Source organism: Alosa sapidissima, chromosome 3 (assembly GCF_018492685.1).
Source record: "Alosa sapidissima isolate fAloSap1 chromosome 3, fAloSap1.pri, whole genome shotgun sequence".
NCBI lineage: Eukaryota > Metazoa > Chordata > Actinopteri > Clupeiformes > Clupeidae > Alosa > Alosa sapidissima.
In genome coordinates this window covers 30,390,786-30,404,122 of record NC_055959.1, presented here as the reverse complement: position 1 = coordinate 30,404,122, position 13,337 = coordinate 30,390,786, and the positions used below count along the sequence as shown (strand labels likewise).

Sequence of the window (13,337 nt, the reverse complement as noted above, 5' to 3'; positions counted from 1 at the left end):
TCGTGTGCGAGGGTGAGGGTGAGGTGGAACAAAAGGCCCTGCGCTGAACTCCTCATGGGGGAAGCTCTCAGGAGACGCACGCCTTGACTGTGTGGAAATGCGAGGCTGCAGCACACTAGCTGCAAGTGGCTTCCCTTGGCAACTGTCATCACCATACCACACATCTAATCATGACCAGACCAGACACAGTCCCTCAGTATGAAGGCCATCACCCTGAAGTCTTCAAAATACTTGTACAAAATACATTTCATCGGTGCGTTGAATGAAATACACATGTCTGACCATGCCAATTCAATTCCTCAAAGAAAATAGCCTACAGGTTTCTGGTCCCACAAACTGATCATCATGCATTCATACTGTATCCTCCCATTCAACCATGACAACAGCAGCACACTTCCATAAAAAACGTTATACTAGTCATAGTTTCTGATCTCGGATTTGTTAGAGAATTTACATTTCATCATCACACATAAGTAGATACACCCACTGTCATTGTGTACAACATATTCCTTCAACCTCCACCAATACACACACACTAGTAGTGTTTCACACTGCTACACTAGCAATTCCACAACCACCATTCCATGAACCTGCACATTGATGGCTTGACTGTTTATAGGTTTGTAGGGCAAACAGGGTCTTTCAGCCCACCCACCCACTTCACCAAGTGGTGAGGATTTCACACTCACACTAACACTCACACACACACACACACACACACACACACACACACACACACACACACACACACACCTCAAGTGGTGAGGATTTCACACCCCCTCCCTTCAGATAGGGCACACACACACACACAGCACAGCACTCTTCGCTCCTCTGCTACTTTCACTAAACTTGATTGACAGCCACACATTAGTACATACTCAGACAAACACAAACCAATAGGTCATATATATTCTTCAGCTCAAAAAGCCACTCCATCAAATACCGTAATGAGCCTACTGCACACATTGAACAGCTGTTCAATCAGAGACGTCTCTCTGAGAACAATCTCACTGACTCCCCCTGATACACACAAACCCTTCTTTATTGCTCCTCACCCTCTGGAAGTGCTGTGTAATTCCTCACCCCTAGCAACCAACGACAAGTCTTTTTTTGACCACCAAAGTCTTGGCATTTCAGTACTGATCCCCTCACTTAGACACACTAGCACATAACATAAGTAAACACTATTGAAACAAGAAACAAACACTACATTTAATCAAATATCCACTATACGTCATTATAAGATGCATGGCACCCTTAAATTAAGAATGTTATCTTATTGCCAATTCTCTGGGCTGTTGGCCTCATCACATTCTCTCTCATATCAATTCACGAGCAGACACTTCACTGGCTGTTTATAGGTTAAAACAGCAAACATAGGCTTTTCCAGGCCGGGGGATAAGAGAGGTGTTGTGGCCCACCCACGGGGTTCTATAGACTCCATAAGCCCCTCTTAAGACAGGACAAGTAGCTCCGCTCAACTCAGCTCATCACTCCTTAGCTGAGCTACACCCATCGACATCAACTCAGCAATAACACAGACACACAGACACACACACACACACACACACACTAGAGTGTGAAGAAATAAATGTTCAGTTAGCCGTTGTTAGGTGTTAGCCATTTTCAGGCTGTTCTTAATGCGGTCCTCTGATACAAAATCCACAGAGTGCATTCAGTTTCCAAGGGGATGATAGCTCTACTGTACATCCCTACATTACTCTTCCTCTCTCTCACTCAATAACACATACACACAAACACATACACACAAACACACGCGCACACACACACAAACACACAAACAACCACAAATAAACAAAACATACAGGGAGGGGGAACCTTTTAGTTCTGTTATAATGCCCACAGGAATCACGTCTTATTTTGTCTCCAAACAACTTTTCACTTTTCACAAACAATTTCACCCCAACATCATAGCCAAGAGCTCTATCGTGGGAAGCAAAATCATCCACTCTGGAGGCCTAGTGTGAGGGCTCTCTGGACCAGGTGGGGCAGGCACTGCTTCAAAGGGCACCATAACTCTTACAGATTAAAGAGCAGCCTACCGCACGTAAGACTGACTGTACTCGACCCATGCAAGGTCAGATCACAGGTTAAAGGCGACACTAGCGGTCACAACCCCTGAGGTGAATCCCTCCGACACACAGTCCTCCAAGGTGCTCATTAGTCTGTTAGTTGCTTAACAGTTCATCCAATCGGGACACAGGATATGAAAATGTGACAATGAGAGTGCAGCCTGTGAGTTAAGGAATCTCAAAAACATCCATCAATCGTTTCAAACGGAGCATTAATCTCTGCCTCTCTAATTAGCCTGTGTCAGCAGGCTCTCTCTTTCTCTCTCTCTCTCTCTCTCTCTCTCTCTCTCTCTCTCTCTCTCTGTGTGTCTGCTAAGAAGTTTGTTTCAATTAGTTTATGTACCAGTGTTTTTTTACCAGAAGAACTAACGAGTGAGTCTGACTGGATGAGAGGACTGGAGCGGACTCAATTCCTCTTTTGCACAGTGTCCAATTTAAAAGTGCTTGGGTGCCATCTGCTGGGGAAAAAATAAACTACAGTTCACCTGTTAGTATATGGGAGCTAACACATGAGCCAGAAGAGATTTAATGCGATTATACTAAATACAATTTTTCAAACAATATAACACAGTCAGTTAAAAAATTGAGGTTCAAGCTCTGGGCTGTGTAAAGTGAGACAATGTTAATGGTTTTGGGCACTATATGAATTCAATATATCACAGAATAGAACTTAAATGAATTGAATCATAGTGAAATACTTTCTTCTCTCCTTAATACAACAAATTATACAACAAAGTCACTATAGCCTCGTTCCCATTGGGGGTACCCTTTCTGTATCGTGTCTCCAATACAGAAAGGGGCCCTAGCAGGATTTATCAGACCACCAGAATCATGCATGGCCTGCACTTCATCATCAGTCCACTTGTCATACTTTCTTCTCCTTGTTCTTGTCGTACTTTCTTTTCTTGTCTTATTCTCCATCTTCTTCTGCTAGTCACTACTCTTCTTTAACTGCCTTTTAAAAATGGCGCTGTTGTTGTAGCGCAAGGGTTGAGTTCTACTCATGTCACATCCCGCCTTTAGTCATATCCAATCAGCGGGGTAGGTACTCTTTTAGCCCTGAAAAAGGCGCGAAAAAAAGCCTTTGGGGGCAGGTTCTGCGATGGGAGACACGCCCAATCGGGTTAATTTACCGGGTAAATTCGTTAGTGGAAACAGCCCTTATGTGAGGTGCATCCCATAAAATAAAATAAGATCATATTTCTTTTTGTAGTATTTCCACTGTGGGAATACCAACAAGGGCTATTGACTGACTCCAAATTCGAGTCATTCTGTGTCAGTAAATCCTCTCGTTTTCTGCTTGGCCATCTCAGATGTTCATGCCTATTTCATTAAAAGAGGTATACAGTGTGACCATACAGCATATGTGAAAGATATGACAGCCATTAGGTCGGTTCATTTTGACCCAGCTCACTGAACTTTTAGCACAGAGATCACAGAGTAGAGCATGTCGATTTTAAGGGTCAAACAGCCTCCAAACAATACAGTCACAACGTTGACAGTGTGTAGGCTTGGGGCCTGTACTAAAAAGCGGGGTTACTGGCTTATCTGGGTAACTTCGAGAGTAACTTGATCACGTGTGGCGTAACTTCCCGATTAACCCGTACTATGAAAGGTGGATAGGTTTTAACCGATGTATGCTGCCATGGCAATTTACGCTGCATCTCAAACCTGCTCCGAGCAGGTTATGTTCTTGGTTAACCCGAGGTTTCCGTTAACCACACCCTTTGTAAGTACCACCCCTCCACTAACAATTCGAGACAATGTCGGCGTGCCTGGATGATCCATACGACATTGGAGCGCAAATCGTGAGGGGCTCTCTTCGCAGGGCGAGGGGTTTTAGAGACCGCCATATATAGACTATATACTTATATTATCTATGAAGATATAGATTGTCAGCCGAGGGAATTCGTTATCTTTGTCAGATGATCTAGGCAAAAATCTCTAATGTGACCCGTCATAGCAATGCCCTTACGTGAGCATTCATGTAATCGGTTATGCTGAACATCTGAGCAAGAATAGCCTACTGTATGTCCTAAAATAAATCGGACATAAGCCTAGCCTACAGTATGCTGAACATCTGAGCAAGAATAGCCTAAAATAATTCGGACATAGCCTACAGTAGGCCTAATAAATTAAAATCACCATTTTAACAAACTTGTTGAATTGAATGTCATATTACTGTAGGCCTACCCTGCACATAAAGGCTACACATTTCCACAGCACAAGAATCCGACCGAATGCCTCCCTCAACCCCTTCCATAATCGGCCTTCCACTATTATTTGCGATGGCCAACTCCTCTGCTAAACACTCTGGTGCCTTACAGTAGTGTACAAAGACACCTTTTTCTTGTTAGCTGAAAAACAGAGGCCAAGTGAAGGCTATAAGCATACTAGGCCTACATGTTTTCATAATTAAGAAATATTAATGCAAGCTATGACTATATAAACCACTATTCTGAATAATGTGTTTGTGTTTCATTTTCACCTGCTGCCATGTGCGTTTGGCAATGGTGTTGCATCTGAAATGTTCACAGGATTAGACATACACTAAATCAGTCAATGGGGGCTACTTAAACATTAAATTATCCTTATTACTGTAATCTATATGCCCACTTCTAAATTGTGTTGCATCTGTAGGCATTTATGAACTCAAAATAGGCAATTTAATTATTTCAACAATACATTCCGCAAGCTATTAATCCTCCGTATTTGAAGAACATGTATTTGAAGTATTTGTATTTGAAGAACACATAAAACGTATTTATCCTCCGTATATTTCCGTATATCCTTATCCTTATCCGTATATCCGTATAACGTATTTATCCTCCGTATATCTCCGTATATCCTCCGTATTTATCGTCTATAACACATAAAACGTATTAATCCTCCGTATTTGAAGAACAGATAAAACTTTACTTTTAGGCATTTAGGCTACCCTTTTTACAAAGTAACCCTGGGTTACATCTGGGTAGGTTAAGCTCCTTCGTAGTACAGGCCCTTGGTCTTAATCTTGGTCATAATAAAAATACATACCATATTTTTTTAATGGTGCACTACTAGATCAATACAGACCAAAAAACTGTTTTAAGCTGTCCATTTTCATTTCTGGGTACTATTCAGACAGGTTTGAATTTATTTATTTTTTTGTCATAAGTTGAGGCCTTAAGACCAAGAGATGAACTCAGGACATTGCACATGAATCTAGACAATTCTGTAATACACTGCATTCTTGAGTATCTGCAACTTACTTTACAAGAAGTTGCCAGTAAAGAGCCATCTTGTTTCCAGGAGAAACTTTGCAGGTGGTCAGGATGCTGCTCCAAAACTATAGAAACATACACACACACACACACATACATACATATACAAGTGTAAATTTCCAGAAATTAGACTGCACTTTAGCTGTTAAATCTCTACTCGGGTTGTTGTTGTCCAACTGGCTACACTTTAAAGAAATGTAGGACATTGCAAGGATGGTCATTACAAGGAGTTATTTTGGGATTCTCTTGTCCATGACCTCTGAGGTCAACCACCTTAGTGAGTCTGGCGTAATAACAGCTTTTTCTTTAACTAGCTTTCTTTATCATGACCGCTCTTTTTTTCTTTCATTTTATGTAATCCATCAAGAATACCCTGTTTATTCCTATAAATAATGGTAAGACTTTGTCTATGGCAGACTTGTTGCTCTCATGCTGGCCTAAGATGCTTGTGTGTTTGTAACCTGTCTCCGGCGTCCAGAATAAAGCTTTACACTCTGCTGTACGGTTGGCTTGCCTGTGCTTTACATTTTGCCTCTCTGTGGATTAATACTTCATTTTTTACCACAGACAACACAAGGTAATGGAAGAACAAAGGCCTTGAACAAAGGCCTGAGAAAAATGCAAAGGCTTTTGTGAGGCGCAGGGAAGAGTGGGGTGAGGACAGATATGTGAGTGTGATGACACACACATACACACACAAACATATAGCTGTGCAACAGAATAGGAAACATCACAGAATGTGTGTGTAAGCTCTGCTTCCTGCAGCTGAACACAATAAATTCATGGATATGCAGTCACAAAAATACACTGGAACACACTGGACAGGACAAAAAACACGCATGCTCACACACACACACACATACACACACACACACACACATACAAAGGTAGGGGGTGGCCTTGTGAGAGCCAATGGGCGTGGGAGGGTGATGGAGCAGAGCTGATTGTGGAAGCATCATGTGAACATAGGGTCATAGGTCACCAGTCTTATTTACCTCAGCACTGCACGTGCTCACACACCCCACTGCAATCTGAGGTTCTGCTGATCACACCGTCTCCAACACACCCACCCACACACACACAGACATACACATGCACGTACACACATACAGACACAAACAAAGATGGAACAATACACATATATCCACAGACAAACATTGGCAAACAAATAAGACAAATTTATACTCAACAAAAGACAAAGACAAATTCATGTGCTAGGCATTAATGTTCTATGACTAAATGCAATGGATTTACATAGATTTGCTTGACTGTGCTTGAATATGAAACAAAAAATATACTTAAACATACACACACACACACACACACACACACACACACACATTCATAAACAGCCTCTTCAAGTGGCACTTAGTCTTGTTTGTCTTTGTCTGTGTGTGTGTGTGTGTGTGTGTGTGTGTGTGTGTGTGTGTGTGTGTGTGTGTGTGTGTGTGTTTGAGAATGAGTGAGTGTCATTCTGGTGTGTTGCATGTACCTGCCAAGGCTGAATCTCTGGTGATATCCCATAACTGCACAGCTTGACTGGAGCTTACGGCCAGTAGACCACCAGCACAGGGGTGGAAGAGCAACAGCTCTAAACGCCCTGAGCCTGGGCACATAGTTACCTCAGGCTCCACAACTTGATCCTCCACCCCACACACACGCCAAAGTTTAACCTGACAGAAAAAAGAAGAATGAGCTTAAGTTCAGAGGACTTGTGTGTCTGTGTGTGTGTCTGTGTGTGTGTGCGTGTGTGTGTGTGTGTGTGTGTGTGTCTGTGTGTGTATGTGTGTGTGTGTCTGTGTGTGCGCGCGTGTGTCTGTGTGTGTGTGAGTGAGTGAGTATGTGAATCTTCACATACAGGTATGCAAATGATGTGTATGCATTATAACTGATTATAACTGAAAGCCTCACTGTTTCATCAGCAGAACATGTTGCCAGAAGGTTATTGTCAAATGGAGAGAAGTCCAGATCTGTCACTTGGTCTGATATCAAACAACAACAAAGGCAAAGAAATCATGAGTGAGAAATAGAGGAAAATATGATCTTCTCAAAATGTTGAGCGCCAGAGCAAAGAGTATCTAAGCAAACTAAACCAAAGAAAAAAGACAACACAACAGATAGATTATTAATGTGAATTCTGTCTCAAAAAATACAAAAGGACATTGCAGAGGGACATCAATATCTTGTAGCAGGTTATGAGTTAGTTTATGTGAGATGTGATCAGAGAAATCATGCCTCACCAGCATGACAGGCCAGATAAGTCACTGGACATTTTCCATCAGCACCAGCCTCCACAGATGTCAGGCCCACCATTCCACCAGCTGCACAGAACCCACACACATGCATGAGATACATTAACTAACACACACACACACACACACACACACGCGCACACACACACACACACACACACACACACACACACACACACACACACACTTTTCATTAGAGACAATTCCTTCACCTCAAGGGTCCCAGGCATCTACTAACACATGTCAGGGCAGATCCTTCGTAGCTTTGCAGCCCATACTTTACATAAGAAGCATACCACTGCAATCCATTCTTGTATGTAAAAGAGACAGAATAAACCAAATATATGGATGGACCCAAATATGCAGATCATTGCTCTACTTCACCACCTGATATACAGCGGGGAAAATAAGTATTGAACACGTCAACATTTTTTTCAGTAAGTATACTTCCAGTGAGGCTATTCGCATGAAATTTTCACCGGACATTAGTATTAACTTAGGTAATCCACACATATATAAAAATCCAAACATTAATGTCTAAAAGTAGAGTTATGAGTAAAAAAGCAGAATGGCACAGGGAAAAAGTATTGAACACACTAAGACAAAAGCAGTACACAAAGGCAAGGAATGGCAAGGAACAAACTGGAATCTATAAGTAGTTAGATAAATTATCCCTCTTATCTGTGCAAAATGATATAAGCTGGGTTAGTACATACTGGTGGGCTATAAAAAGGTTTTTTGTTACCAAGGTGTCACACAAAAAACATTTCATGATGGGTAAAAGCAAAGAGCTCTCCCAAGACCTTTGCAACCTTATTGTTGCAAAACATATCAATGGAACAGGTTACAGATGCACTTCAAAACTTCAGAATCATCCAGCAAGCAGTATTGGAGCCATTATCTGCAAGTGGAAGGAACATCACTGCATCATCAGCTGGCCATGCACAGGATCTCCTCGCAAGATTTCTGACCCGGAAGTCAGAAGGATAGTCAGAAGGTAGCCCAAGAGCCAAGGACCACTTGGAGAAAGCTCCAGAAAGACTTGGAGGCAGCAGGTACAATTGTTACAGAGAAAATCATAGGTAATGCACTTCACCGCCATGGCCTCTATGCACGCTCATCCCGCATGACTCTATTGCTGAAGAAAAACATGTGAAAGCTCATTGAAAGTTTACTACACAACATTTGGACAATCCTATGAAATACTGAGAGAAAGTATTCTGGTCAGGCAAGGGCAAAATTGAACTTTTCGGATGTCATACTACACAACATATTTGGAGGAGAAATGGCACTGTGCATCACCCTAAAAATACCCTACCAACAGTGAGGTTTGGAGGTGGTGGCTCATGGCACTGGCAGACTTCATACAGTTGAAGGAATGATGAATGGAGTCATTTTGTTCCGGGAGAATCTTTACATCCACCAGGATGATGAGGATGAGACATGGCTAGACCTTCCAGCAGGACAATGATCCAAACCATTCAGCAAAGGAAACTCTCAATTGGTTTCAGAGAAAGGAAATCAAGGCCCTGACTTCAATCCAATTGAACAGTTTTGGAAGTTAACTAAAGATCAGGATTCACAAGAGGGACCCCTGGAATCTTCAATATTAAAGGACTATCTGTTTAAAAGAATGGGCCAAAATCACACCAGAATACTGTGACTGATTAGTTTCGTCATACAGGAAATGCCTTGAAGCTGTCATTACGAATAAAGGCTTTTCCACAAAGTATTTAAGAAATTTCAGCAGGCGTGTTCAATACTTTTTTCCTGTGTCATTCCACTTTATTACACATAACTCTACCTATGGACTTTAATGTTTGGATTTTTTTATATGGGTGGATTATCTGAGTTAATACTAATGTCTGGTGAAAATTTCATGCAAATAGCCTCATTGGAAATATACTTACTGAAAAAAATGTTGTGTTCAATACTTATTTTACCCCCGCTGTAGCTGTTTGAGAAGATGGGTGAAAGAGTGCATCGATTGATAACAGGAATTAAAAAGAAAGCCTGTCACCTCTTCAATGTATGCACTGAAGGCCTACAAACACACTGTATCCCAGCCCAACTTCTCTGCCTAGTCCTTGTTAAGTAAACCAAGGCCCTAATTCACTACATATTTAGCTGGAGATATAGCAGGACCCAAATTGGCCTACTGTAGGTCACTTGACCTATGTGAAGATTGTGAAACATTTTTAGACATGTTCAGACTTACCAGGCTTTGCTGTTGCCTGTAGTCAGTGACCACAGCAATACCCTCAATATGTGCTTCACACATGATGGGATCTTGTCTACATGTCAGGGTACATCACAATAATACATATTTTCTTTCTCATCCATACAGACAGTTTAAGAGGCCTTACCCCCCTGCTCTGTGTTGAAAGCTACAAAATCACAGCTGGACTTGATATGGTTTCCTTGAGAGTTACTGGACCCAGCCCGCACACCACCAATCCAGCCCTGGAGGGGAATAAGAGAGAGGGAGTAAAAGGCAAGCCTTTCCTGCAGGTTCACCATAGATACTATACTACAGAACGACTACACAATTATATATACCATTATCTTAATAACCATAACAACACCTTGTCCCATAAACCGCATTATCCACTGGTTATCTTGTATTGTATGTAAAGGTAGTAAGCCTATATACAGTCTCCTTTTGCACTGTAACTTGAAGATCAGTCCTCATTTTAAATCACTTTGGATTACGGTCTCAGCTAAATTAATAAATGTATGAAAATGTATATGTGATCATAACCTACAGAGAAAATAAGTTGTGTCATTGGGTACAATTTAGATACAATTGATATGTTGTAATGGGATGGAATATGGCTGGCTAGACAGCCCAAAGCCAGGGAGAGCTCTCTCTAAGAATCATTTCCGGGGAGTGCTTCAGGAAAAACAGACAATTACACTAACACAAAAGGTCCAATGTAGTTACAGTGTACATATTGACAGAGAATAACCAATATTTCTCCAGACTGATCTTAAATTTGCTTTAATTGTTTCTGTAGCCAGAGCTAATAGATCCTGGCAATCCTCATGTGTTTAGATAGATAGATAGATAGATAGATAGATAGATAGATAGATAGATACTTTATTGATCCCCAGGGGAAATTCAAGGTCTCAGCAGCATACAGACAACACAAACACATTCTTTAACAGCAGAAAGAGTAATTAATAACCAGTTAGTTTGCAGCGGAACGGCGTCGCGCCATTTGGGGGGAGGGGGGGGGGTGGTGGGGTGTATTAAATCAATGGGTAGGCTCATTACTTCATGTAATATTGACATCCCATACATCAATAAAAAGCTACGGGTCTCAGGATTCCAAAGGTATCCACCATTCCATGTCAAACTGTGTGGTGTGAGCTACAGTAAGTAATTTATGCTGATATGCCCCCCTCAAAAAAAAACCCTCCCCCACCCTGCATCATTGCCTTCTAATCCTTGTGTACACCCATAACAATATATTCATATGGCTTACCTGGTCTTGAAATGTCCGTAAGAATCCATAGAACAAGATTATATGTGTTGTTATAGTCCAATGTTGAACTGTGAGTGTGTAAGCTTCCATATTCAAAACGTTTATAGAATAGAAATAAAAAACTTTCAAAGATTTTCCGGTGAATATCGGTGATTTTGAATACCATTCGGATTCGAACTCTCTACTTATGCGTATTCCCCACGTGTCTGTAGGATCTACCAATCACGAGAAACGAAGCAAAGACGAGGCAGAGACAAGCTTGGTCAGCTACACCTTTCTATTGGACATGCAAGCTTGGAATGGCAGCCACGTCGGCCTCTAAGTAAGAACGAAATGATGGACATATTCTTGTAGCCAATGACCAGAGCTTTTAAACGACGTATGGGATGTCGTCATTGACTTTGACCATGCGTGTGTATCTCAATGCACAAAAGAAGCGCTTGTTGATGCGAAAAATACACCACGGCCCAGCCAATGTTAGCAGCTAGGTGAATAGGGGTGTGAATTATTGTCGACGGCGATGTATACCTTTACAAAAATAATTGTGAAATATAGCTGCAAGCAGCAACGAGGGGGCCAAGCAGATAGGCCGGAGTAACCATGGCAACGAAATGCTGTTAGCTCAATGCTGCAATCAGACGTATGGCCGTAAGCTGTCAAAGCAAGTTTCACGTCTAGCACGTCAAAAGTTACAAGGCAAAATGCATTTTTGCTAATTGCAGTGACCCTAGAGGTCAAAGGTCACAAAATTTCTTCGGCATTCACCTGATGGGGTCATGGGTCCATGTACCAAGTTTGGTTTTGATACATGCAACGATTGCTGAGATATGAGCTCACTTCCTGTTTGGCGGCTTCGCCACAAATTTCGATTGGATGTGACGGACGAACGGTAATACTTCCGAAGACAAAAAGTGATAACTTTTGTGAGGCTTGGTCTGAAGATGATCTGTGTCAAATTTGGTGGGAATCAGAGAAAGTATGTGACCCCTGATACATTTTAAGTGTTTTTGATGAAATCCAAAATGGCGGAAAATCCATCATGGCGGAAAATGGCGTCATAGGGTGTGTTGAACTCGGCTTGGTCCAAGGATTCCAACAATACCTGACTTTTGAAAATCGGACCAACAGGTCAAAAGTTACATGCATGAACGCACGTCCAACTTTGGCACGTCCAACTTTGGCCTGGTGGCGCTTCGCTGCTTGGCCCCCAAAAACAGTATCCACATAGTGGTGATTAATCAATCAGAGGCGCTTGCAATGATTGAGCCTGTGATTCTCTGTGCATAGTAAGGTAAGGTAAGGTGCTCTGTGTGAGTGAGTGTCATGGTGATAGTGCAAATGAGTAAGTCCAACAGTGCAACAATGCAGAAATAAAAGTAAAGTAAAGTCTATATATCTATATATTTAACTATTTTAAGAAAAGGTATAAGTGTGGCCACAGTTCGGCTGTGGCATGGAGGGAGGGGTTATGCATATGTCCTAATGTGCTAATATAGCACGCAAACAGTGAGGCAGAATGACAGTGGTAAAAGTGGCTAGTGGACAGACAGTATCCAAACATGGAGGGGGTGAAGAGGCAGACAGACTATGCAGAGAAGTCTCTCTCTCCTCTTCCCTTAAGTGAAGCATTGAACAGTTCAATGGCCCTGGGGACAAATGACTTTCTCAGTCTGTCTGTTGTGCAAGGCAGTGAGCGAAGTCTCCAGCTGATCAGGCTCTTCTGCTTAACAATAGTGCTGTGGAGTGGGTGACACTCATTGTCCAAGATGTTGATCAGTTTGTTCAGGGTCCTTTTGCACTCCAGTTCAGCTCCCACTACAGAGCCAGCTTTCCTTACCAGCCTGTCAATTCGCCCTGCATCCTTCTTCCTTGTGCTTCCTCCCCAGCATATTACTGCAAAGGAGAGGACGCTGGCAACAACATCCTGAGGAGCTTGCTGCACACATTGAAGGACCGCAGCCTCCTCAGGAAGTACAGCCTGCTCTGCCCTTTCTTGTAGAGTGCATCAGTGTTGGCTGACCAGTCCAGTTTATTGTCCAGGTGGAGACCCAGATACTTGTAGGTGCTAACCACCTCCTCGGTGTTGTAGCAAAAGTCAGATGTGTACAGGGTGAACAGGACTGGAGAGTCTGTGACTGTGGCGCTCCGGTGCTGCTGATCACAGTGTCAGAGAGACAGTTCTTCAGTCTGACGAACTGTGGTCGCTCGGTCGGGTAATCTGTAATCCAGGTTACCAGGTGA

General features: G+C 42.3%; 1 protein-coding gene across 2 annotated transcripts in view; it reads right to left on the bottom strand.

The window, feature by feature from the left end:
• Positions 1 to 13,337, bottom strand: part of LOC121705872 (mitochondrial import inner membrane translocase subunit tim16-like) — a 103,417-nt gene that overhangs the window by 85,022 nt on the left and 5,058 nt on the right. For both annotated transcript variants that reach the window (XM_042087168.1, XM_042087170.1), the window contains exons 2-6: positions 9,975 to 10,071; positions 7,597 to 7,677; positions 7,268 to 7,338; positions 6,849 to 7,029; positions 5,345 to 5,421 (exon numbers count right to left, since the gene is read on the bottom strand). In XM_042087168.1, coding sequence (XP_041943102.1) covers positions 5,345 to 5,421; positions 6,849 to 7,029; positions 7,268 to 7,338; positions 7,597 to 7,677; positions 9,975 to 10,071 — 507 coding nt within the window. The remainder of the gene's footprint in view (positions 1 to 5,344; positions 5,422 to 6,848; positions 7,030 to 7,267; positions 7,339 to 7,596; positions 7,678 to 9,974; positions 10,072 to 13,337) is intronic.